General features: G+C 38.9%; 2 protein-coding genes across 3 annotated transcripts; one reads left to right on the top strand and one right to left on the bottom strand.

Moving 5' to 3' along the window:
- Window positions 1-1,591: 1,591 nt before the first annotated feature.
- Window positions 1,592-22,584, top strand: LOC114153193 (proline-rich transmembrane protein 3). Of its 2 annotated transcripts, XM_028032679.1 has the most exons (5): window positions 1,592-2,011; window positions 10,501-11,294; window positions 11,936-12,214; window positions 16,474-18,425; window positions 19,244-22,584. In XM_028032679.1, exons 2-5 carry the CDS (start codon window positions 10,565-10,567, stop codon window positions 19,268-19,270), a joined length of 2,988 nt encoding a protein of 995 aa, XP_027888480.1. In that variant the 5' UTR covers window positions 1,592-2,011; window positions 10,501-10,564; the 3' UTR covers window positions 19,271-22,584. The 2 variants fall into 2 exon arrangements, with proteins under 2 accessions (XP_027888480.1, XP_027887772.1); XM_028031971.1 differs by having other exon boundaries at window positions 1,593-2,011; window positions 16,474-22,584.
- A 2-nt stretch (window positions 22,585-22,586) lies between these two features.
- On the bottom strand, window positions 22,587-27,246 carry LOC114155797 (cytosolic sulfotransferase 2-like). The gene is made up of 8 exons (XM_028036239.1): window positions 26,883-27,246; window positions 25,897-26,108; window positions 25,667-25,795; window positions 25,485-25,585; window positions 24,238-24,364; window positions 24,056-24,153; window positions 23,808-23,982; window positions 22,587-22,749 (listed from the first exon to the last, which is right to left on the bottom strand). The coding sequence occupies exons 2-8, from the start codon at window positions 26,033-26,035 to the stop codon at window positions 22,637-22,639; spliced, it is 882 nt and encodes a 293-aa protein (XP_027892040.1). The 5' UTR covers window positions 26,036-26,108; window positions 26,883-27,246; the 3' UTR covers window positions 22,587-22,636.
- Window positions 27,247-27,402: the final 156 nt, after the last annotated feature.

Raw genomic sequence — 27,402 nt, 5'->3', positions numbered from 1 at the left:
GTTTGATGTTTGGTTATTTTCCTCTGTTCAGTTATTCTGCCCTGTAGGCCTTTTTCCTCAGCTCCTCTGACCACATAGCCACTACACATTTAACTATTTAGGCCTACTTGCTCTTTATCCACACTCGGCATGCTCTGTATTTATACTGCTACTTCTTTTCAGTCATTTGCTGGGATTTGTTTGTTCCCTTCTGACATCTTGCAAGTTTTCCATCAATGCTTCTTCCTCTTGATCACCCACAGTTCTCAATTTCTCTTTTTCCCAGTTATTCACATCAAATCATCTCGCCTGCCTCCTGCCTGCACTTGGATGCTCAACAATTTAATTTAATTAAATGCATATTTGGAATCCCAGAAATGGTGCAACTGGCCAATTAATATGTATCAGTTGTTGCCTTTGCCAAACTTTGGATAAGTCCTGATAAAGCATGAATATGCAGAGAAAACTTGACTCAAGCCATGCACAGTTTTGTCAGAAAATCCTCAATAAAGCATGTTCGAAAGGGATCATTGGGTGCTGCACCTTGGACTCTTGACTGCTTACCACTGGAGTGGGGTGCTTGATAAAAAATAAAGGCTGTATATTTTTTGACACACTACCATCACTCATGTGCATTGCATTTTTGAGTGACCAATATGCCAACATACACGTTTTTCTTTTTTATTTCTTTTTTTTTTTTTTGACAAAGTTGGATGCACAGGGAGAACCATGCAAACTCCATGCAAAAAAGCCCTGGGCAGGATTTGAACCCAAGACCTTTATGTTCCAGTGTCACAATTAGTGTAGCAGAAGTGATATATGACTAGATTATAGGGGTCTTGTGAGTGGGCTGCACAGTGGTGCAGTTGGTAGCACTGTTGCCTTGCAGCAAGAAGGTCCAGGGTTTTCTGCTTTGAGTTTGCATGTTCTCCCTGTGCATACATGGGTTCAGTCCAAAAACTTGACTCTTAGGTTAAATGGTCTGTATAAATTCTCCTTAGGTGTAAGTGTGGGTGTGCATGGTTGTTTGTCCTGTGTTGCCCTGTGATGGACTGTACTCCGCCTCTCGCCCGTTGACAGCTGGAGATAGGCAACAGCACCTCTCCTGACCCCAATGGGATAAGGGTGTAAGAAAATGGACGAATGAGAAATTTGAGCCTTTTATGATTATCCAACCATGTGAGTTGTTAAAATATCTAAATATCAAGAGAAATCAATTATAACACGACGGTTAATTGCATTGGCACAAAATTTCTTGTGCACTAACAGCATGAAATGGCAAGGTGTGGCCACAAAATGGGTACAAACTGGCAAGATTTAAAGTGAACTGCAGCAACTTTGTTGAACCTCTGATGATGTCAAGGACCCAATTACAAAGAGAGATGAATCTGCCCTTTTCTTTATTGTATTTTTTTTTTAATCACCATGTTCTTTTCTAAAGTGTTATTTTTTTTTAATTCGTTTGTTGTCAGAGCATATTTTTACTTGAGGAGCGGGGCAATATCTATATCTATAAAGTATCTCCATCTACTTAGGCAGGTTTAATACTCATAAAAGGAGTTTAATTTAGATTCCAAGAAACACAGCTAAGAATCTGGACTGTGGTTTCTATGCTCAGTTTGATGATGACAATCATATGTACCCTCGGTTCTACTGTATGCTGTATGAACAGGTAGATATGAAATGACAGTCAAATAGTATCCGCCCGCTGTTGCGTAAGAGCCGTGTCAGGCGACCGGTTGGTAGGTAAAGCAGTCGTGTTTATCCGCTTGTGAGGAAAAACAGTGAGAGGGAGGGAGCGATGTGGAGAGAGATTAAGAGGACGGAGGGGGCGTATATCCCTTCAGTTGCTCGTGGTTAGAGGAAGAGGCATCGATAGTAGAAGATAGCTGGACATAGAGGAAGCTCTGGTGGTTATATTCTTCGGATAAAACGAGGAAGACTACATTTTTCTGCCATTATCACAGAATGCCCTAGTCCCCCCAGCCTGCCGCAACAGACGCCATCTGAAAGGATCCGGACAGAGCTGCAGGTACGTCTTCCAGGCACCGACAGTTGCGTAGCAGCCGCTATGCGGGAATTCATTGCGCATTGATACTGTAGTGACGCTGCCTTTACCTGTGCCGGGCCGACTCACCGTTCAGGTTCAGGTTCCCACGCTACTAACCTGGGTTTCATTCAGTGGTGGTTGATAAAGACTTCAGCTTTTTATTGTTATTATGATTTCCTGATCAGTAGTCGCACAATCTCCATCCTAAAGGGCGCCAGGGAAAGGCTGGACAAGACACATTTCGTCCGGTGTTGTGCAGCAAAAAGCGCCCCCACCGATGTTAGGACAGTAACGGCGTTGCTACTCTCATTAATAGTTAACAACGGCACCCCGATAGTACTTTGTTACCCGCAGAGTGTAATAAAAGCTGCAAAGTCCCGAAGAACAAAGTTTGTTGGTCTCATTTATAGGTTACACGAAGTTAGTGTTTATTTTTAGCTACACTGGCTTGGAATTTATTGGCTAATAAAACTGAGCAGTGGAAGATTATGCAGGATCAAAAGTGTCACAATTCAATAAATGAATAAATCATTGCATATCTACTTATATATAGCATAAAGTACACACATCCGCCAATTAATAGAAAATCGGCAAATAGTTTCCTAATTAAATTATTTCAATGCAGAGTTTAGTCTGTCAATATCACCAAACAAAGTCAGTAGGACCAATATTAGTAATATTATGGTAGTTCAGATCAAATGAACTGATTTGAAGCACACTATTAGGTCAGATACATAGGGCCTATTTACCAGTTACTGTGGCCGAAAAGGTCTGAAACCTTTTTGGCCATTTCTGAATTTGACTTATTACAATAAAGGAATGAAATCACAAGCATGCTCAATAAACTTGAATTTGAAAAATGAATCAGATCACAGAAATATAGCCATATCAAAACACAATTGAAACACAGCAAAGCTATGGACAAATATTTCCCATTTGAAACATGTAATTTGAATGCTTTCCTTCATTAACAATAACCCAAAATAAACACAAGGAAAATGTATGTGCCCATCTCTTCTCAGATGAAAAGGGTATAAGTTCAAGGAACTCCCTTTCAGATGCGTGAAGGATTAAACTAAGTGATTGTGCATTGCCAAACAGAAACCATGAAATAAATAACTGAATTGTGCTTGTCATTTATCATTGCACTTGCAGATAAATAAAAAGAAATGTTGGCACATTTCTTAATTTTTTTATTTGATGAGTTTGTTTATAATTCTTTTCTTGGAATTGTGAAAAAAATAAATATTTTTTTAATATTCTTGTTGAATTGTGAGGCTATTAATATTTGATAGATGCCTACAGTAATTTTATTGTCAATTTAAATTTTACAGACTACCGGAATCTAGGAGAGTTCTGACAGATTACCTTAATTTTAAAGAAAACCACCACACCCCAAACTTGACAGTCAAATTTTTAGAAGAGCTTAAGTAAGATTTTACAGCTGTTTTGGTAAAGTCATAATGAGGAAATCAACTCAAGAAGTACCGAAAAGGGAGTAAAACAACAAAAGATGACTTATGTCTATGGCTCTGGCATCAAATAAATGATTAATTTCACTGTCTTCCAATGTTTATAAGGCTTTTATTCTGTCAAGATGAACAGAAAGTACTTTTCGTCGCAGGAACAAACTCTCTAAAAATGAAAACCTAAAGTTGATAGTGGAAAATAAAAGAATTGAATAGAAATATCCTTTATTTCAAGTTCTATTATGTCTGATATATTTTAAAGTTGCTCATCACTTCTCTTTATCAGCCAACAGTTCATTTACTGACAAGTTGTTTGGAACCTCAACATAATTTTATTGCATCCAGCTGCAACAACATGACAGTCTTGGGTTCAAGCAGAGCTGTGGTTAACTCTCTGTAGTCTGCAAGGTTTATGACTTGTGATGCCTGTAATTTATTTTCCTGAAAGTGTCTTTGTGGCTTAGTGGGATTCAAAAGCCGTCTCAAAAAGTCAGCAGACTTGCTATCTTTCAGGGTGTGTTTCTGGCAATGCTCAGGCGCTAATTAAAACATCAGAGTCCTAACAAGGTTGAAAAGATTGTAAAATTTCTGCTGAACTTTCTTTCCATGGTTCTCCAGTCACGTGATTTCACTGACAACTTTAATATATAAAACAGAAATAAATTTTCTGCAGGTCTCCTGTTTGAGGGAAGACAATTTGTTAAACAGAAAATTCATTGCAAGATTACCCCCTTTATGCATTGAAGCAGTTAACCGTCATTTAATTTTTATTAAAGTACAAATTAAGTACAAGTAAAGTACTATTAAAGTGAAGTGTTTGGATGATAACCTGATAATGGTGGAAGTCATATCCAATAATGGCAGGTCAAGGGAAAATTGGCTGATTCTGGTCTTTGGTTGATCAATGGGTGCATCTGTAATACCCTGGTTGCAGTCGCAGCCTTTGATCAGTGGCTCACTTCCCCGATAAGTTTTAGAGATATTCTGGGGTTCATCACCTTTAACTGGAACATCCTCTCCATCAATGATCAAAGACATCCGGAACTGTTTCTGGAGCCTCTTTTCAACATCTCCTGTGTGGTCGATTTCTGACGTTTTGATTCCCCCACCTTCACTACACACATACATGCACACTGGGAGGCCTTCTTAACAACCTTTCTTGTCTGGGGGTAGATGGATCAGTTTGGTCTGACACTTATATTCTGTGACCTCACCTGGAAAACTTTCTGGGAAATCAATTTTACGGGTTAGGAGCTCAAATATCTCGAGATCTAACAGTGAAACTTGAACAAAATAGTGAAGGGGGTGGTTTTTATTTTATTTTACTGGTAGTAAGGTGATACAGTGTGAGCTATTTGGAAACCGTGTGTTATTTCAAGGTGTGGAATTTTGTAACAGTTAATGGAAGGACCTCCCCCGTGGCTCACATTCCAACACAACCACACATGCTCCTTCTTTCCTTTTTCTTCCTGTCTCTCACATACTCACGTATTCACATACATTCACTTCCTAACACACCCACATTTCCACAGTCAGGATGAAGTACAAACAAGTTATACATCTGCACAGCTAGCTGATGGCTGAGCAGGAATGCTTTACGGTTATACACCACGGAGGACAGTGACCCTTTACATTTAGCTCCATATATGTTTATGTCTTTGTATTCCCAACATAGTTATTTACATCTTTTACAGCCCTTTCAACTTCTGCCTATCTGCCCCGTTTCTGCAGAAAGTCTTCTTTCTGTAGCCTGACTCTCACCGCTTCTTTTGTCATATTTATATATGCTCTTTGGACACTTTCTCCTTTAATTAACGTTGCAAATTTTCCTCCTTATTAAGGAGGAAAATTAATAAGCTCCTTATTACGCTTGTTAGAACCACCTTTACAACAAATAAGAAAACTAGTCCAAGTAATAATAGCTGTGCTTCAAGTTATTTAACTAAAAGGTTAGAATTCCTTAATTTTCTGTTTTATATAAAATCAAAATCTTCAAATCAAGAACCAGTAACTTTTATTTTACTCTTTATTTCTTTTTGGTGTATCCTGCTAAATCCCAGCTGGCACCTAAAAGAATACCAGAAATCAGCATCAGCCAAGACTAGCACATCTCTATTCTTCACTGATGAGTGAGACCATTAAACTAACAGAACTATTGGAAAATTACCTACTTATGAAAATTGCATATTTGGGCTTGCCTTTTTTAATGTTTATATTTGCATTTCTTTTGTACTTTCTTGCACTCCACATGTTTCTGACAGTTTAGATTAAAAAAATAAATTATATTTCAATAAACCCAAGACACATGTTTTTATTTTAAAAGGTTCCAATGTACCCAATTTCACTAGCAGAACCAAAACACTGCTGGTCTTTGACACATAAAATCAAGTCTGAACCTTTAATAGAAGGAGACAGAAAGTCGTATAGGTCTAAGTACCAGCAGCTGTGCAAGGCAATTACCAAATTTTGTCTGCAATTGGCAAAATTGTGATTTTAATCAGGAGCCATCCAATCAATTACTACGTAAACAAGATTCCAGCCATGACTTGGCTTTCTGTCTTTCGTGTTGGTACTTCATGCACTCTGTGCTAAGAAAGCTGTGTTGTCCTCAAACCTTCACTAAAAATCAAATTGTTGATGAGAAGCATTTGGATTGGTCTTAGTTAAGAGGGCTGATCCTAGACTGGCCACAGACAGAATCACTCAAGCCAATGGAAACTTCACACTCTGTCATCCTGTCTGAAATCTGGTAAAAAGAAAATGAATGTTTGCAAGTAGGAGGGAGTCTCTGCAGAAGCAAGACTGTGTGTGCCCCACCCACATCCACACACAGACACACGCCTCCCAGGTTTCTTATGGAAAGTTTGTGCATTCACTCGTCATATTATAACATGAGTGTGTAGACATGACATCAGTGCTGCGACGATTAACTGATTAGTAGCAGCTGCTGCAGCACTTACTCATGTGGTTGTATAACAGCCAGGATATACCGTGGGCTAGGAGTTTATAGTAATCTCCAGATTGCTGCTTGCTACTGTACAGTTGGATTTTATCCATGGGCATTTCCTGCATCAAACAAGGCATGCATTGTGCAAGTAAGAGGGACGACATGCTCACCATGTTGCATTTTAAATTCAGAGTGAAGTGTCTCAGAGAACCCCTTGGGCTTTGCAAAGATAAAAATACTCAGGCCGTTCACCCATCTGCTGTCCCCCCCTGTGAACAGTCTCAGAGGAACGTAATTTCTATTTGTGAGCCTGTGTGTGCATATTTTAGTCACTGTTTGAGGGATTCTGGCTGCAGTATGCACAGATGTGTCAGGGTCAAGAGAATGAATGACGTTTGCTCAACAGCGTACTGAAGCAGACAGCAGAAAGGCTGATTAGTTGTGTTTGACTGAAAAGATTTGTCTTTTTTTCCCCTAAATTCAAACTGTTTGGATGAGCTGAAGCTAAATTCACTCTTTTTTTGTATTGGTCCAGTGGACCAGAACATTCTGCTCTGTTTTTGGTTTCTGGAAAAGAGATTGATTAATTGTGACAACATTTCAAAAATAGCAACAAAGAGTTTTTCTGAATAATCTCTGCTTTGTTTCAGCATATTCTCGTATTTCTGACCATAGGCTTACACTCAAATCCTTTTTATCTAGGTAGAAATAGTGTAACATACTCCATTAACAAAGAAGTAAGTAAGAGAATGCACACCTGCATGTGGAACTGTGTCACAGTTTCTCTCTTTTTGCATAACTTCCTGGACTGATTGCCACATTTGATCAAACCAGTTCACCCTGCTGCATAGTTTTCATGTGTCCATGTCTTACTTTTATGAAATATAATCTGCCTTTGTTTCTGTCACTTTGTTTTAACGAGCTTCTCTGACTCCCCTATCATCTGTTCTATATTTGCATCCCTCCATACTTCTCTCAGTCTTAATTTTATTGCCGGTCTCCTCACTTTCATCAGCTTGCCTCATTGTGCTATCAGCCACATCAAGCCTCTTTCACCTTCTGTGCTTCTCTATCTGTATTTTCTCCTCTCTTTTCAAAATACCACTTCCACATGGAAGAATCAGCAGATTCTGGTATTGCATTCAAGTTACTTTGCTTCTGCCTCTATCATTTGGATATTATCTATCATACAAAGCTATGCAGCTGAAAAACGAGGTAGAAGAAGAGAGAGGAAGAGAGTGACATTATTTTTGAAAATGGAGAGACAGAAGATGAGGTAGCTGAAAGAGGAAAAAAATAAACATTGAGGGTACTGTGAGTGGGTGGAGAGTGAGATGTTCTAACAGTTGTATTCCTGTACACACTGGTGTTTACAGGGATACATACTGTATGCACCACTGTACAGACTCGCTAAACACAAGATTTAGATTTCCTGAGCATGTGTTGAGAATTTCAAACTGGATTTTTTTGCATGTATAACCTGCATGCTCACTTGCACATTCCCAGACATATTTTCCATATACTCACACAGATTACCTTAAGCATATTTGCAAGCCCAGAACACACGAGCAAACTCTTGTGTGTTACTACAATAACTTTTCTGAGGTCTAATCATCATGGATGTGAATGGATGCAGGGTGACTCATTCGCAGCAAAATAAAATCTCCCATAGCCACTGATTTCTATTTTCTGAGCTTCCCCTTCCCTTTCAGCTGAAGTTTTACTTTGTGGCAACACTGTTCCCAGAGGTTATCTCCCACTCTGAGTCATAGGTAGAAACTGATGTGAAAGAGAAAGATTTATGCAAGTTGGAGAACAAGAAGGGTGTTGCGGGATTTTACTGGCAGTTGTTTGGTTCGATCACTTGTAAGAATGCACAGTCCTCAAGGGCCTGGGGGAGTTGCATGTCACCTCTCTGAAATACGACAGTCAGCCTCACAACCTCTGGCATCATGACTCAGATAGCTTGTAAATAAGCCCTCCTACTTAGAAGCAACCACAGAGTAGACATGTGGAGGAAATAATCTTGATATTTTCCCGAAGAACCTTTTAAGGCACAGATAGGAGAAAAAGGTTATTGTACCCATCTGTCACTGACTGAAACCGTCTGTGACTCCCTTCATTTTGATTTGGTCTGTCATTTTGATTTACTACAGAAAGTTGAAACCAGATATCCACAAACACGAAAGATACATGACCTTATTTTTTGCTCCTGGTCTGACCAGTTTGGTCTTTTCCCGTTTTAAGTCAGAAAGAATTGGTGAAGATGGTAAGTAAGATTATCAACACTCCGGATCTACCTTCTCCATAGCACCTGAATGGAGGTGCTATGGACCTCCATTCAGGTCCATAGCACCTTCCATTCAGGTGAAGGTACATAGCACCTTCACCTGAATGGAGGTGCTATGGACCATAGGTTTACACTCAAATCCTTTTTATTTGAAAAATAAAAAGGCTACCGTCAGGCAAGCTCAGAACATCTTGTCTGATGGGTCACATGTGCTCGCATCAGAATATGTTCTTATGAACTCTGGGAGAAGGTTCAGGGTTCCCCTGTGCAAATATAACCATCTGAAACATTAATTTGTACCACTCTCCATTAACCTGATAAATGGCAGAGTAGCAGGGCCTGGACAGAATAACTGGAGGTCCAGACAATGACCAAGAGTAGTATGTAGAGGATGCATTGTATGTGAATAGAAATGGTTATAGGGATGTACTGCCTATCTGACATTTATGCTTTTATGTATTTTTTTATTTTTATGTATTTATTCATGGTTACTGTCCTTTTGGATGGGCTTTCATTGTTGTATTGCAGTTTTGCCCCTGCTTCCAAGATAAATTTATCCTATGGGAGACTAATAAAATTATCATATCTTATTATATCTTAATTACCAAGATTTTTTCCTGTCTTTTTAAATATCAGAATAACGAGAGAGAATTTTAAGAATTGCATTCAAACCTTGTGGATGTATTTTGAAGCAACACCCCAAACACTATGCTTTTTTTTTTTGGAAATAAGAGCAATCAGGAACAGATAAAGAAAAACGTTTTGGACCTTCACAAGACTGTTTCATTCTTGAGTACAAGTTTCAGTGGAGGTGCCACTTCACCTGTTCAAACAAACTTACACAAGTATAAAACCATGGAAATGTCTGGCCTTTACAGCTTTCAGTAAAGAGACGTGTTGTGTATCCCAACATGTTTTAGCGCAAAATGTTTGCGTCAGCCCAAGAACCAAAACCCCTTAGGAAGAGCTTGGCTGATGCTTTGTCGTTCATAATAAAATGAATTCTGTCCCAACATGGCCTGAAAGGAAACTCAGTAAGGAGGAACCTTCACTCCTAAAGCAACATAAAAAAACATGTTACAATTTGCAAATGCTCTCAGAAACAAAGAACAGAATTATGTTTGGCCAAAATGACCAGTCATATTTAAAGGAAGTTAAAGGAGAAACTGACAGGAACAAATAAGGAACATAGTTAGCACTGCAAAACGGGGCTGGCATCCTGCTTGTTTTTGTTCTCGCCCTGGTTTAGTTCGCAGCTGGATCCAATGATGGCTCATTAGAAGGCCTAAGAAGAATATTGACATGCTGAAAAGGTTGTTACTACCACCAGGGAGAGAACTAAAACATGCAGGATGCCGGCCCTTGAGGACCGACTTTGGACACCACTGCTCTAGAGAATGTACGTTTTTATCTTAACTCCAAAAGGCTACCAACATATCCAAATCCATTATGTACCATGAAAGAGTAAAAGCTCAAAAATATAAAACAGAGTGACATTACTGTCCTTTCTTCAGCCTTCCTGGCACCTACTGAAAATTATGCCCTCTCTCACATCAGAAAAAGTTCTGTTGTCTTTTAAACAACTGATCATCAATCGCGACTTATCGTACTGAATTCACCCAATTTTACTCGCAGGACAATTTCTTTGTGCGCATTTCCAAGGCTAAGATTACTCTAACAAATTAAAAATGGATCAGTTTTTTTATACCTAATTCTGTAATTATTTCTGTTTAGTTATTATGTATTTTCTCCTTTTCCCCAACAGTGGAAGAATGGTGTGACAAATAAGCCCCAGTTCCCTGAAGGTCCACTTCGCTTCCTTGCTGAATATGGCTCTCAAGCTGCTCCTGTTCCATACTTTGAACCTATTCTTCTTCCATTTATCCGGTGCACAGACCATCATTGGTTCCTCCTCTTCCTTCACCACCCTGAACTTGCCTAGCAACCCACCTTCACCTACCAAGCAGACAATTAGATTCTGGCCTTCTTTGCCTCCCAGAGGACGCACCGATCTTCCCATCAGAGTAACGATCCGGGAAAGGTATACAGCTTTGAATGCAGTGGAGCAGGGGCATCGGATGATTCATCCAACGACACAGCTCAACCCATCTTTAATTTTTACGCAATCGCCACAGAATTTTACCAGGAGGCAAATTGCAACCCAACCAACTGTCTCAGAACCCAGGACTGACACAGCTAGTTTAACATTCATCAAGGCTTTAAAAAGGGAAGAAGCTGCCAAAACTCCACTTTTTCCCTCTTTGGCATCCCATTTAAGTCTTGCAGAAGAGAGATCAATCGAAGGCTCAGAGGATGTTGAATCCCAAGGGTTGGGATCAGGCAGAGCTCTGGCAGAGGAGAAATCAACTGGTCATCAGCCAACAGTTGCTGAGGAGATGGCTCAGTATCGACCACAGGCGCAGACCATGACCTCCAAAGTTACGGACGAAGAAACATCATTGGATTATCAAAATGATGAGACTCACCTGTTTTGGTTGACAACAATCAGTGCAACATCTACAATAACACAACCAACGCCTAAGGCTGCGGAATTAACAGGTAAGTTATGAAGCATATCTTTATGATCACCTGTCTAATGATTGTCCCCCATTTGCTGCTAAAACATATCTGACCTGTTGAGGTATCAAATCCACAAAATCCTTTAAGGTCAGATGTGGCGCTTAGATGTTAGCAAGGGATCCTTTAGGTCCTTCAAGCTGCGAGGTGGGAGTTCCATCAATCAGACTTGTTTGCCCACCTCATGATGGATTGGATTAAATTGGGATTTGGGGAATTTCAACATATCAACACCTTACTGATTAGTAGCAGAGGTCTGAGTCATTATAGAAGACTAATTTCACCCCAACTGGTTTGTGGGGTGGAACTGCAATATCACATGAAACAAAATGTGATGCACAGTGTATTCTGACACTTTTCTCTACCAGAATTTGCATCTCAGCAATTTAAGCTATAGCAGTGCTGGCTAACATTAACTCAGCATAAGTGAGCTTTGGCTGCCCATACTGCAGACTAGGTAAACACCTGAAGATCTTCAATTAAAGACATAATTTTTTACTTCACCTTTCACTAGTCATAATGTTATGTGCTATCACCGTATGCATGTAACAGTTTCATAGCTTTTTGAAGTTGGTATTAAATATCGCTTGAATGTCTCAAAATATATTATCTTCCATTTTTAGGTACACGTGGAGCAAATCACCCTTCCAGTGACAGACTTCAGCCAACGCAGGGCTCCTCTGCTGTGACATCTCCCAAACCCACGTCAAGCTCCGCTGATAAACAGCCACAGACTGCAGGACAACCTGTCACAAACAGAAGCCCAGCTGGTCCGAATCCAAACAGTTCAACAGAACAAGAAACCCACACATCTACAACTGGTCTTAGGACAGTTACAACTCAAAGTGTCAAAACAGCAGAAATAGAAAGAAATACATCGAGAACTACTGTGCCACCGAGAGGTAAGAAACAAGAATCTATGTGTTCTGCAGTTACAACCACTTTCAGAGTTTCCTTTGTCCTCTGATCATTCAGAAAATAATTATTTATACAGCTGGAACCTTTTTTTACTGGAAAAGGCTTCAAAGGAAGGGAAAAAGGAGACAAGCTTTTCCATGGAAAGGGGGGCTGTAGTTGGGGTCAACAAAGTGAGAGACTAAAGTATGAGCAGGAGGTGAGAGGAAGTGGGTGGGTAGGACTGAAGGAAAAGGGCAAGAGGGAAGCAAATAAAGTCTGAGAGGAAGTAATGCAACAGAGAAAGTAGACAGAGAGGGGGAAGGTGTGGGAGAAGAAAGGTATATGGAGAACTGAGAATGGGGATGAAAGCCAAATGCAGAGAGAAAAAGATGAAGGCAGGCGAAACAGTGAAAAATAAATAAAGGAACATTACACATGGAGCTCAAGAGACAGTCACAGCACATTTAAAGGGAGGCATTACTGGTAACAGAACCAGGCTTTTCTTAGACGATAATTTTTACAGCTGGTTTTTTGCTTGAAGTTCAGTTCAGTCAAAGTCAGTGTCTCCCTTTCAAACCCATATTAGGAAGTAAGAGCAGCAGTGCTTAGAGTGAAAAGAACAACACACCGGTTAGTCCAAGGCACTCGGGGTTGTCTGATGTGCATGAAATGGCTAAAAAGTATACGAGATTTATTTATCTTTACTTGGTAACCACAATACACGGGTGATAAACAGTACAATGCAGTAACTCTGACGATCCACGTTTTTGATCCAAAAAGGAATTTCAAGTGTCTTTTATGAGTAATCAAAGGCAACAGAAGCCTACGCTATAACAGGCCGGCTTTTCAAACCTCGAAAAAGAGATGGACAGCTGAAGAGCATGCCCTCAGCTGTTTACTTCAGGGCAGTTTTTCCAAAACGTTTCAGCTTCCGACTCCCCAAGTACCAGTGAAAGGGCTTTGTGATCAAAACTAACCAGTTAAAGATGGTTATAATAGCAACACAAACAATATCAACTACCAGTGAATTTAATTTTGCTGCAAGAATTTTTAACAATACATTATTTTTAGATTGATAAATTTATAGCATTAAAAAATTCCAAAATTATTTATTTATCCGAAAGGAGAACTGAATGTTATTGGAACTCATGTATTTTCAAAAACTTGCTGTGATTATGAATCTCCAGAAGCAGTCAGTCTTGCAACAAATTTGAATAGGCCTCTGACTGAGGACTGTTACTGTAAAATGATTTCATCACTGTCATGACAGCGATAACTGTGTCTGGGCAGCAGAGACTGTATTCCACAGTAACATGTCCTGGATGACATAATCAGTTCTTGAGAGTCCAGATCATGTGTTTTTCTGCTTCTTAACAGGCATGCTTGCCAACTGGAAATTTTAAGGAGCTGTGATGGGTGACACTCCTTTAGTTTTCACACAATGAGTATCTGTGTTTTTTTCTGAATAAGAATGTGAAGTTGGGAGAGGGGCACTGCTGTGTTAGTTTTATTTCATTTAAAGGACTGTAAATGGGTGGAACAATTAAACTTCATCTCTAACTTTGTACATTCCTTACTTCTAATGTACATTCTCAACACCTGCATGCATAAAAATATATTTCTCCATTTAAAATATATCACACTTACCACCATAACAGTTTAATGCACATAATTGTATGTTGCTCAAAAATATATAACCACAAGCCAGTGTAATGTCTAGTTCCGTGTATTTGGATGCTTTACATGTGGTAGAATGTTTGCTTCTCATTGATTAGCACGGCAATTGCATAAAAAGTAAATATGATAATGTCTGCTACAGGATAAATAACTGATGTATACAGTCATATTAAGTCCTATATGATTTAACATACCAATAAATAATGTAAACTTAATTTCCACCCTACTGAAGGACTGTACTATTTTTCAGTGGAATATTTTAACCACTTCTGGAATTAACCCTTCTAACCTCTAACCTGGGATATGAGGTCAGAAGAGCTTACGCTAATGTGACTTATATCAATACCAATGCTTTATTATGCTTTGGTATGATAACATAGTATTGGTTTTTTAACAGGGTCATTTGATATTTTATTTCTTTCCTGACATATGATGAAGTGCCAGTTTTAAAGAGAAAACAAAAGGGTTGAGGTAAGCCTAAGTGTGCCCAGCTGTGCAATGCGATTGGCACATCTGGAATGTGTCTGGATTTCATCCCAGTTTGGGGAAAACATGTTGAAGGAAGTAAAACATACCTTTATGTAAATAAAGAAGCATGTCTGAGATGTGTATACAAAGCGCTTTTACTTTGTGAGGGCCAGGAGTGCGTCAATGGAAGGAGGGAGGGAACAAAAGGGTGAAACCTATGTGGGAAGGAGTCATTTATCACTCTGTCAGTTTTATGGAGGTCTTCTGGCGGGCAAAGAGTACTTCAAGTGACTAGATGTTTGAAAGTTTTACCATTGATCATCTTATCGTTAAAAATGGGTGAAGATGATTTACAATAAAGCCATCAAGACGGGTATCCTATTGCTTAAAGTTCAGAAGATCAACTTTCTCATGGCTACATTTTCTCATGGTGTTTTTCCTTAAAATGAAAACTAGAAGAAATCTTATCACTGAATGTGATCATAATACAACTGGGTGTTTCCAGGTTCTTCCAGTTGGATAAAGTTATGAGCTCTGTGCAAACAGAGCCTGAGTCATAATGAGCAAATTATAAACAGAGAGATGCAAATTTGTCCCATGTGGGATTCTGGTAATCTCTGAATGTGTGCAGAGCTTGCCTGATATAAATTTATTGTGACACTGTGCTGTGCTGCATAATAAAGATGTTCTTGTTAATTATATAATCTCAATTAAGCCACACAGTTACTCTGAATTTCAGATGTGTTTATTATTGCTATTCTTACTAGCAAGAATGACCAAATGAATTCTGAAAGAAATTTAATTCATCAGTGATTCCAGCTGCCCACCTTGGTGGTTGTTTTTAATGCATCGTACAAGCCCTAAAGATTATTTGCTCAGAATGACAACCTGTGGTCTAGGTTTGGAATTTTCTTATTTGACCAAATATAGTTTTCTGATATAAACACCATATTCACCAACAAGGACGAAAATATTAGCTGGTGCAAATTAATTTAAATTTATTTAGAAATGGTTTTTACAGTATAATGATGGTTTGTCTTTCTTTACAGACCTCTCAGAACATACTTCTTAAGCTTTTGTGGTATTACAACTCCAACCTATCAAAATAATGGTCAATTAAATTAGTAATCAATTAACCATTAAGTGGAGGATAGACTTTAAAAAGCCAATTAGCTGAAAGAACATACTGAGAGCAGTAATTAAGCCAAAACTGTACAAAACATTTATGCATTTCACTATTAATTTAAAAAAATAAAATCTTCATCTGTAAATATATACTACCCAAAACTCCAAAGTTTGTCCAAAGGGCCAAAGTTTTGCCTTCACCTTGTTCAATTTCTGTAAAAAAAAAAGTGCATTTCTAATATTGTATAAAAAAGGCTTAAAGAAAAATCAGCAAAATATGGCAATTTTTAAAATCCGATTAAGCAATTAACCATCTGAATAATCGATAAAATAATTACTTAAACAATCATTATTTACAGTCCTACTTCTATGCATTTAGTTCAACTTGTCCCACAGGATTAAATTTTTTTTTACCTGTTCAGTGTGTTTCTTGGTCTTCATAATACTGTTTGGTCATTAATGTTCTCTAAAGAAAAAACTCCAAGGCCTACATATAACAGCTGACTGGATTTATTCTACGATTAAATTACCCACATCTACAGTATTTACTAGATGGATTCTTCAGCTAGTAGCTTGCACTGGGGAGCATTTATGGATATTATAATAGCATGCATGTTTTAGCCCCATTCAGAGTTTTAACTAATTTAAAAAAAAAATCCTGTTGCTTTTGTTTTTTATTACTTTGGTCTTTCACATGAAAATTTTAAAACACACTGAAGTTTGTGGTTGGAATGAGACAAAATGTAAAAACTAATGGATATGAATACTTTCTGAAAGCACTGCATTGCAGACCTTTAGCAGTGCATCTAAGTTTCTATTCTCTAAAAAGCTCTTGCAGATGTACAGTATTATTCTATGATGGTGAGCTGCACCCCTCTAGTGGATCTCAGTGGTACTTCATGCTCTTTCACTGATTTCTTCTACTTTAAGATAGTTGAATATCTCTTTGTTGTGATTAAAAAAATACTAACCAAAGGCATGTTCTACCTTTTAGGGGACTCTTCACGTCTTACAACCAGTGTTGTTCCTGTGATCCGACCCAAATTTGGCCCCACGTATCAGGAGGAGAGGAACCGCTCTATTCTGTTGGGATATCCACAGCAAGCTCCACACTCTACTTTTAATCCAGCCCCATCTCCAAGTGCCATTCCCTCTACGAATGGCACACTTCTTTATTGGGGTGATTTGAGTCACAAGTTGGCTTTTGCCTGGGAACTGCATGTCTACGGCACAGCAAGCCTCTTCCTGCTCCTGTTTGCTGGAGCTGCCCTTGGCCTGACTCTGTCCCCCGGAGCGAACTGTCCTCATCGCGGGGCTCTTGGACTTGCCAACGCTCTGTTGTTTCTAGCTGGAGGCCTCAGGGCAGTTCTGTTTTTCATCGACCCTTATGGGACACGAGGTATCTTCCCTCGCACAGCAGTTACGGCCCTCTACAACCTACCTCTTCATCTCTTGGTGTGGGCCCAGGCGTCAGTAGTACTTCTTGCACTGAGGGTGGCAGGAGTCAGTGTGTTACCTCCAACCTTAGAGCACCCCCCTCTGGTGGCTGTGCTTACTGTGTTGCAGTGTACACTACTGTTAGCTGCTGATCTGTTGTCTCCAGCTCTGTCTCCTGTAGTACCAGTAACCCTCCAGGTCCTGTCCTTATGTTGGGGCCTGGGTATCTGTTTGGGCTATCTTTGCTATGTATTTCCACGTATACGCTGCCCTGCTCTTCCCCATCACAGTGTTCCTGTTGAGGCCAGGAGGAAGACTTGGACTAGGAGCCAAAAAACAGCAGTGATTCTGGGAAGAGTGCTGGCAGTCTGTGCAGTTCTTGGAGCATTATGCTGCGGCTTGCATGTCCACGCTACCTTGTGGCTCTATGGACTCTTAGGAGACTGGACGCGTTTTAACTGGGGATGGTGGTTGATGCATTTCTGGGCTCGGCTGCTGGAACTAACCTGGGGTTTTTTCCTACTACTAATGGGATCCTGGGTGTTCTGGAGGCCTGTCACATGCCGGGCAAGGGAGGAAGGAAGGCAAGATGGCAGCACAGTGGATCTCCCAACTCCTGGTCAGTCTGTTGGTTCCCCTCAAAGACATACATGCTGGTCTAAGATAGTCCAAAGTCTGAGAGGTAAACCCTGCAGGAAGTCTGAAAGTAATGGTGTGGGAGGCGGAACAGGAGGAGCAGGAGGACCAGGAGAGGTGCCGAACAACTGGGCTGGACAAGAGCGACCTGGAGCTGATATCAGCAAGAGTCTTATTAGGAACCAGAGCCATGAGCAGAATATGGCCCAGCCACGCTTGGTCAAAGACAGTAACTATGGACGTAACCACGGGGGCCACCCCGAGGACCGAGGCATATCTGAGGATTCCACTAGCTCCCTGCTGAGACTGCAGACTCTGGGTCAACCTCCTCATCGCTCAGTGAGTGGCAGCCTGGATCAGGACAGAGATACATCTCTGTCTTTCTATGAATTTGACCTGCGGCCACCCTCCCCTATTGACCTGACTCGCAGCATTGATGAGGCTCTGCACAGAGAACATTTGGTCACAGGAGGGAGTCTGTTTCATCCAGTAATCCAGACTCCTTCTCCGGGCTCTGGGATCAGCCAGGAGCATTGGCTTCGCAGGAACAGTGATCCTCAGCTGCTTTCTGAGAGCAGCGAAGCCCCAACAGAGTCCTCCATGCCTCTGGGGGGTAGCGTTCTCAGCAGCGTACCCAGCAGGCAGGTGACTGCTCCACCCACTCCATCCCACCAGGGTCACAGGTGGGCTGGGAATGGTATGGTCAACGTTCCCTCATCAGTTTCTTGCCCAGTGTCGCTTCGCCCCTCCAGAACATCTACAGGGAATTTGGGTGAGGATGGCGTGGATGACACTCGGCCGTTTATCACCCCAGATTCTGAAAGGGCTCGAGCAAGAGCTGGGAGACCCGTTGGTTCACGCAGTTACCTGGAAGTGAGTCGACATGATGATTCTGCCAGTGTCAGCAGTGAAATTATAGACCTTTGAACCACGCAATGGACCATAAAGACCAGTTACTGCACTTCAGATATTCACACATTTGTTTCAGATTAATGCAGGGGAGATCTGATCAGATGTCCTGAAGTTGGCTTAGAAATAGGAACCAATGTAAAAGAAACTTTAGGTGATTTATATTAAGCTCATCACCTTTATCTTTAAAGTCCTTTTGTTTCAAGGATTTACCAGGTGAATGGATTTTACTGTAACTGGGAGATACAACATTTTTAACACACCACCGACACAGCTTTTTCCATTTTTTTCACTCACATAATTTTATCATACGCTGTGTTTCCACTGTAAGAACCTTTTCCAGGAACCAGGACAGTTTGTTTTTTACCCCCATCATTTCCACTGCAAGAGCCAGAGCATTATCAGCAGCGTACAAAAGTAGAAATAAATCTTCTGGTAAATAAAAAAAAAAAAAGATAAATAATAACTCAGTGAGTATCTCAGTGTTTTGTAGTGCTTATATTGAAATACAATAATGGAATCACCCAATCTTAATGGAAAGATAAATTAGATGACTTCTACTAAATGCTGACTGCATTTGTTCATCTGTAAAGACAAAGCTGGTTTGAGACAAACACTTGAATCTGTGATGTGTGTTTTACAAATTAATTTTAAGTTACATAGAAATCAGGCATGCTATTGCTGTTAAGCATGTGTCATTCTTACTCCTTCAATGATTTAGGTTTTTGAAAATATGGACTGCAATCTTTAATTTTAAATTATTTTTCTTTGTCTTTTGTTAGTGTAGCCACTGTGAAATAACGACATAGAACCCCGGGCTGTATACCAGCGTTCCAGCTGACTCTGAAGCTGGAACTCGGAGCAGGAAATCATAGCTTTCTAGTTGCAAGTTGGACAACAAAAGTTAAGTATTTATTTTGGTGCCATCTACCACTATCAAAGCAAGCTGATAATATATTTCTATTTTATGCACTCAAACACAATACTAACATTTTAAAAAGTAGATAAGTTAAAGCACTTACTGTTCCACTGGTTTAATAAAATCTATACATCAAGAAGTGCTTAGTTCAAAGTTTATACCAGTAACTTTCTCTACAATGTGGATGCACACAGCAGGTTTGCTCTTTGCCTTACAACTTGCAGTGTTGGAATTCTGACTTTAGGAGACATTCTTGTTATTCTGTCTCACCTTGAAATTCCAATTTCCAAATACAGCTTGGTTTCCTCTCATGGTCGGATCCAAATATGGGTTAAATTTGAGTAGACGAAACTTGTTTAGTTTGACACCATTGCACTTTTTGACAAAGTTTAGAGCAGCTTTCATGAGTTATAAATTGTAGTGGCTGTGACAACATGTATTGCAGAAAATTCCAGCTTTTTGTTTGTGACCTAAGTCTCTCTCCCAAATACTGGATGAAAAAGATTTCAGTCAGTGTTATTTCATTGATCCTGTCAACATAATAAACAACAAGGTTTCACACGCTGCGGTAGAAACAGACGCAACACACATACTGAGTAAAACAGGAGGGTCTGTCAAAATAGGATCTGGGTTGCAAAGTGGAAACACACTTGCACATAATTCTGAGTTTAATTTTTGTGGGACCAGACGTATATTAGACGAGGAAACATTTTAGCAGCTATGCGATGTGCTCAAGATTAGTGATGAAGGTGGTAATTCTCCTTTTATTGTATGAAATTAATAAAATGATTTAAAATGATCACCTTCCTGTAATGTGACTAAGTGTTAAAGGTCCCATTTGTTTCCATGAAAGAATTCCTAAGCATATCATTGGTTGTAAATTTGTTTAAGAGGGTTTTTTTTCTATGTGCTTTTGTTATGTAAAGATGTGCCATACATAATCATTACTGGTTGCTGTGCTGTTCTCTCTCTAGGGTCTTAGCATTTGTATCATGGTGACTCAGCAGCAGATTATTTGTAAGCTCTTATTTTGCTGTCACTGTTGTACTTGTTTGTTTTGTCTTATAAGTTAAAGCTGGTTACATAAAGATACAGGCAGTCAACAACAACCAGAGAAACCTCCCATGCTGCTGAGGATAGTAGCTGTTTAAGATACCATATTGAATTCCCATGAGTTTGATGCATTTTATTATTTTAGGTCGCTGCAGAACAATGCTTGTGGGATAACACCCATTAATTACCAATGCCTTTTAGTGCATTTTTGCAAAATCTGAATCAGATTTTTAAACAGATCAGTATTGAATTAATTATATGCTGCACAGTTTTGCAGGGCTGCAACACACAGGACTGGCTTGGCTTGAACTTCAAAACACTTATTATACCTGAGTCAGTGACAAAGCACTTACCTGTTTAGACTGAAGTATTTTACTACTATCTTTTAGAGATAACATGTACAAGTCACAATGTAAATACTGTCCTTTCTAGTGTCCATGAATAAAGTTGTGTTTGAAACATAGTTGTTACTGTGAAGGACAATCTTAAGTGGTATTTCTAAAAGCTCAGGTTGGAGTTGATCAGATTTTTGGTTGTTAAATTTAGTTCGTAGGTATCGGCAAAATAAATTTTAGTCAAATAAATTTGCCTTAAAAATAATACTTTTTCAAGTTTAGAAAAAATTCTGGATAGATAGAAAGTATTTATGTTTCATAATTGTCAATTCTGAGCCTGTTTTAACCCCCAAACTGATTGTCGGAGTCGGAGATTTGGATTTGCCTTCAACTCTTCCTCATATGCAAGAATAATGTAAAAGAAAAACACACACACACACATTGACAATAAATGGTTATCTTTTTAATTATATTGAATTTCTAATTTATTTAAATTAGTAGAAGTTCACTCAAGTTAGGCAATAAACTTGTTAGTCATCAGTAATCTTTCTGCCTCATGTAAACCCAGGAATTTATTTATAGAGGACCATTTCCCATCAAAGGTCATAAAAAGGATTTCCAATTCCTATCCAAGTATATTAAGTCAAGTTTATTCCAGTTTATATTCAGATCAGTGCATTACCATATGTAAACAAGTTTTAAAAGTAGCTTCAGATGCAATTCCTTACAGACCAATTCAATCTGGATTACTATAAAACACAGCCAAGTTTAGTTGATTATATAATACCAGATAGCAAAGTTATCTATGGAGAATTTTGTCATTTATGCAAGTGAAGTGTACTAAAAACATGTTACACAGTCTAAACCTGAAAATGTGTGTTGCTTTTAATGCACCCCTGTTCTGTGATCGGGTTGCAAATGTCTAGTCACATTTGGGGTACAAATAACACCAGATTTAGAAATTAAAAGTTTAATTTTGGCTCACAATTGTACATTTATGGACTTAATGTTCTTAACTTTGTGAACAAAACATCTTTTGTATACAAATTATTTTCTTCAGCATCAATTTTAGTGTCTTGAACTAAACTTACAGGGTAAAAGAGTTTGATTTATACATTCAAGCTATGTGAACTTGAACTAACAAGACTCCAACCTGAGTGCAGATATTGCTCATGAGCTGTGCAGATGATTTTACCTGTTGAGATGAACGGGAAGTTGTGAAGTGATACTTAATATAGAAAGGACTATTATTGCAAGTTTTATAAAGTGTCTAGATAATCTAAATTTGTTGGATGTTGATTTTTGCTTTGTTTCTGTCCATACAAGACATGTTTATTGAGACATTTGGAGCCTGTTTATTCTTTTGAATCTGTTTTTTGCTCTCCTTGCAATTTGAGTATGTATTGTTAGACAAATAAGAATTTAGAGATATTGTCATTAAGTCTAGTTACTGATGCCTTTTTCCTCTTTGCAGATGGTCCATCACTCGTTTTCTGATTATTTTTGTCTGACCTGCAGTACCTCCTATTGATGTGAGATGCTTGTTGAGTTTTTTTTTTACAGTGCGGTGCGTCTTTTTTGTTGCTGTCGACATTCCAATGAGCCGGTATTATTTCACTGTATGAGGACTTGTTGTCTAAATGGCCACTGTGGTTCCTCCAGCTCCCTCAGGGTTGTTCCGTGAAGCAGTATGTGCCATAGAAAATGCATATAATGTTCCCTGTGCAGTCTGTTTACTTTGCTCATTGAACTCTTTGTTCATGTATTTCCTGCTGCTTTTCACATATGAACTTAAATAAAAACCTAAAACACTTAAGCTCTTATGATTGTTTTTATTTGTGCTCAGTGGTAATACTGTTACTGGGCGGTTACAGAACTGTTCGAAAGCTTAGATCAATATTTCTCATCTTCCTTTGATAGTCTTCATCAAACTGCTCATTCTGGTTAACAGTGAAATGATTCTTCCAGTCACCAACCTTTCCTAAAAAGAAAAATGGAGAAATAATGATTATCGTATTAATCTCTACGTCACTGATTACTTTTATACTGCAAGCAGTGGGCATCAAACGCCCCCGTTATGTCACGTTTAATATTAATTTACCAAATAAGGAGAACATGATAATTTCATAACACTTATCCTATACAAAAACTAAAAATGAGTTTACATAATTTGGTTTTATTTGGTGCAGGTCCTTAAATTATTTTTGCTGCAATACATTCTGGTTCAGCAGTAGCCCTCAGTTTTTTATCAGTTAAAACAAATCCGACTTACATGAAGCAAAGTTCAGGTAATAACATAACAGGTTCACATTTGGCAAAAACCATAATCTCATTATTTTCCTGTTCTTGCCATATTCCATTCTGCTCCCTTCCTTTGCCCTTCCCTCTCCTGCTGGCTGATGATATTTCCACCTTTTCATCAGCTTCTACAAACTCCTGCTTCGTACTCAGTGTGAGATCTTCTCTCATCAACCTTGTCACAGACATCAAGCGTCCTTTTCCCATGATTGGGCACCTGACCACATTCCTACCTGTTTAGAATTCTCTTCTCTATGCAGTCCTGTTGGCAAAATTATCCTTGGTAAAAGAACACACTGAAAATCCTGAACAGTTACAACCCCGAGGAGACAAGATTGAGTTTCAAAAGAGAACGTCTAGGGAAACCATCTCTGCCAGGATCTTTACCACTTCCTGTTTCTGCAAAACGTCCAGTTTGTTCTGCTGATCATTCACTTTAACCATCTTTTTGAGAGTCTGACCTAAAATCTGAACCTGCGAAAAAGTTACTGACCATCTTGCACATTTTCTTTTCTGCTAATAAAGCTCATTGAACTTTCACTTGGTGGGAGTCTGTGTTCTGGCTAAAGTTCTCAAAGACTTTGTTGAGGAACATGCAATAGTCTGAAAAATCCAAACAAAATGATTGGCTAAGAACATTTGAATCACCAAATGAACTGCCTAAAAATTACAAAGCGTTCCAAATACTCAGCAGTTCAACCCCATAGAATTAAAAAGGGTCAGGAGGAAAATACAGCTGACCTTTGCGCATGAAAGGTGAGATCTTGAAATCCAAGACTTCATCAGCTGAGCCGTTGGCCATCTTGTTGTGTTTCATGTTGTTGAAGAGAGATTTTTCTGTTACTTCTTTCTTTAGGTCCGTGCTGGGTGACAGTTCCAGAAAGGAGCAGATCCGGCTGACTTCTCGTTCAGTATCCTACCAGAGAAAGCCCCTCTTATGCTGTGATTGCATTTACAGAATGACAAAATGAAATATAGACACCACCCACCTCAATGAGATCCTCATAGAACAAGTACAGGATGTTAGATCTGGTCTTTGTCTTCTCCCACCAGCCTCCCACATGGTCATTCCAGGAACCAAAGACCACTGAAAGGAGTCAGAAAGTCATGTCACAAGCAGTAAAATTATCTTTGTGTTTTCAGTTATTCCTCCCATTAGTTTGTTACTCACTTTTTCCATCCACAAATCTCTGCAGAAAACTGTTCCAGTCTCCAGGCTCTGGCTGGGCCTTATTCATGCGGTCAAAATGAAAATAAGATACAACTGTGTCCTTTGCATTGCGGGCTACATAGATGATCTGCAATCAGACAAACATTATGGAGAATTTCTTTTAAAAAAGTTCAGACTTAAGAGAGATTATATGCAGGGGAATCTGGCAATACATTTAGATTGTAGTAGCATAATATCACTAAAAATCACTGAAGCTTTTTTTTGAAGGTACTTTAATGCGAGTACATTTAAGCAGGAAGCAGTATAAAACTCACTGCAGCATTGAGTAGCACCTGGGGTAACCAAATCTAAATAACATCATTAAATGCTGTGTGCATACCTACTGATTGTTTGGCAAGTGTGGAAGGAAAAACCCATTTTCAGTTCAGCTATCAAAATGTAAGATAATTTCTAATCTCTGCTGGGACTGTAGAATTGTTTGTTTTCGTTAGCTGAACTTTCTTTGAACTTTTAAGCAACAAGCAGTCCTTGCATGATAGTAAATATCATTAGGGAGAAGTACCAATTTGTTGGCAGCAGCAGAAGTACTAACATGTTGCCCTATGTGGGTCCTATCGCCTTCTGACCAGTTAAAATGAGAAAATGAGATTCTGTGTTATGTTAAAGTGCAGTTCTGCCCCTCAAAATTTTCGGCAACAAGCAGGGAGAGTCTATACTCAAAAAATAGGAACACTATCCCCTTAATTAACGGCAGAACATTTGTTCTGGCAAATCTAGCAAGTTTTATTTTTGATCTTCTTCTATTGGGTTTCCCCTTTATGATGCCACTTTGGGAAACTACCCATAAGCCCATTCTAACAAAAATGTGATTAGTTGGGGAACCTGTGATGTTTCTCTTCCAATAGCATTGTGAACCTTATTAGATGCATCAAGAATTATTTTAAATATCCAATATCATTTATTTTTATGAAAAATAAAACTATCACAAAGGCCAAATTAACTCAGAAAAGATACTCAGTACCCAAACAAGTCATAGAAAAAAAAAAGCTCTGGCTGTGATTAACAGAAGCTAGAATAGGAGAGGACTCAGGACTTTGGACGATATGAAAGAGATTGCGCAAAGCGAAATGGTCAAAGATCCTTCTTTCTGTTTGCTCCAATCTTGTGAAATGGTAAGTGAAAAGACTAAGTGCTCTTTTTTTTCCAGAAGATAATTATGAAGGGTTCTGTATTTGGAATAAACAAACCTTGGAATTTTGTTCCCAAAAGGACTGGGGAAGAAACTGGACTGGTAGGTGTGTCTTGATAATGCGTGGAAAGCTGTTTATTGAATTCAGTTCATCCACTCCTGGTAAAGGAATGCATTTTTTTTAAACCAAATAAGTTAGAATTTCATTTATCTATTAAGTCATTTTTTAGAGAAATATACCAGAGGGAAACCCTGGTATGCTGATCTCCAGAAATGGCACTCTTTTATGAAGTGGCACTGAGTTCTGTCTGTCAGGTGATGTTTGACTGAAGTACAAAAGGTCCAGGATGTAGGAGACCCATGTGTTCCCTTAGAGCCATAAAACACATAACATTAAGATAAATTGTTGCAAACTTAGGCACAAAAGCAAAGAGACTTTGAAACAAAGATAAACTATTTTTAAAACCTACCTGCTTTTGGATAGCTCACCAACACAATATCATCTGGCCTTCCTTTGAAACTCTGTATGTTAACCCAGTTGTCAGTGAAGTATTTGGTCATGGAGACTCCATTGAAGTCGAACAGCGTAGGTCGAAGAGGTAACTCCATCTGCTGGGTGTGTCTTAAACCTTTTAGGAACAAACAAACTTTGTTCTAGCACTGGAAAAGATCAGACCAAGCCCTGAAAACAGAAAAAAAAAATGCTATAAGACATTTGCTTCACCAGGTGAAGTAAGAGGCTGGAAAACTGCTTTTAATGAAATGCTTCACAACTTGTGAAATAAAGTATATTGGATTACAATATGACCAGTTTCAGTTTCATAAATTCACGATGAGTTTTAAAAGATGCAGTACATGTTCTATAATATAAATACAAATGAAGTCCATACAAATTGATTGTTTTGAACGAACATGAACCTGCAAAGCCGTTGTTGCTCCTACAGAAGACAAAAAGAGCCTAAGTAAAGCTTTTCGCAAGTTTTGAATATCTAAAAGTGTCCAGTCACATTCCTGCTTACATTTCTTCTAAGAAAATAAGATGTTGAAAGAAAATAGGCTAAGAAAAATTATACTAGAACATTATGCAAAAAACTAAATTATAAAAATGACAGTAGAAAAAAACCCTGTTTTGCTTCCTGCCCTGTCCTGCTTTAAGTGGAGGACTTTGGAAGAGATAAAGCAAAAGTATAATAAAGTAATAAAAATATTTTGACCAGAACGGTTCTGCATCAATAAGCAGTGCCAGAAACATGAGGTTTCATGGAAATTGATTTAGGTTATATACACAACACTTCTGACATTATGGCAGTTAAGACTATACATTAACACGTTCCAGCAGCAGCAAATTGTGACCATCAAATTACATATACATTACTAAAAAAAAGTGCAATAACCTGGTAGTGCTTACAAAGCATCTCAACTCCTTTAAAAATGCATTATAAATTTGTTAGCTCACCTGAATGTAAGCACTGCTAAGCAGAGCAAAGTTAGGTCCTTATCTAGAACCGGTCCTTTTGAGTTCAGGTGGTTGTAAAAGACTATTTTTATCAGTTTTCAACCAAGCTTTTGCAATAGGAGAAGACACAGCAAACCGCTTCTACAAGCTGCTCACCGGGCGTTCTGAAAAACTTCAGTTAGAGCTTGTCTTTTATTAGCAGGGAAGGGAGTGGGAGAAAAGGAAAAGCAAGTTTTTTCTTTGCAGCTTGTTCATCTAGTTCACAAGGGCGGGGGAAGATATAACATCCTGTTAGAGAGAGCCATTCTACAGAGACATTCTTGTAAGTGTGGAAGACACAAGTTTCAGCCTAGTATCAGCTCTCACACACACACACAGTAGAAAGCTAAAATCTAGAAATGAAAAACAAACTAGTAATGTAAGAATAATAACAACACATAATTCTAACAATCACTGTCCAAAGGTATCCTGCCTGCCTTCAATAATATTTTACCATAAAAATGTCAAAGATTTGACACAA

The sequence above is a fragment of the Xiphophorus couchianus genome, chromosome 1 (assembly GCF_001444195.1).
Source record: "Xiphophorus couchianus chromosome 1, X_couchianus-1.0, whole genome shotgun sequence".
NCBI lineage: Eukaryota > Metazoa > Chordata > Actinopteri > Cyprinodontiformes > Poeciliidae > Xiphophorus > Xiphophorus couchianus.
Note: the sequence above shows the minus strand (reverse complement) of the source record. Positions and strands in the feature narration are given on the sequence as shown.

Bases quoted from the DNA above. Each gene is read 5' to 3' on its own strand.
- LOC114155797 (XM_028036239.1), bottom strand. From the start codon at position 26,035: ATGGAGTTACCTCTTCGACCTACGCTGTTCGACTTCAATGGAGTCTCC. The intron at 25,586-25,666 runs GTATATTTCTCT...TTCCTTTACCAG, and splicing joins CATACCAGGGTTTCCCTCTG to GAGTGGATGAACTGAATTCA. The intron at 24,365-25,484 runs GTTTGTTTATTC...GTCTGATTGCAG, and splicing joins TTTGGGAACAAAATTCCAAG to ATCATCTATGTAGCCCGCAA.
- LOC114153193 (XM_028031971.1), top strand. From the start codon at position 10,565: ATGGCTCTCAAGCTGCTCCTGTTCCATACTTTGAACCTATTCTTCTTC. The intron at 11,295-11,935 runs GTAAGTTATGAA...TTCCATTTTTAG, and splicing joins TAAGGCTGCGGAATTAACAG to GTACACGTGGAGCAAATCAC. The intron at 12,215-16,473 runs GTAAGAAACAAG...TCTACCTTTTAG, and splicing joins AACTACTGTGCCACCGAGAG to GGGACTCTTCACGTCTTACA.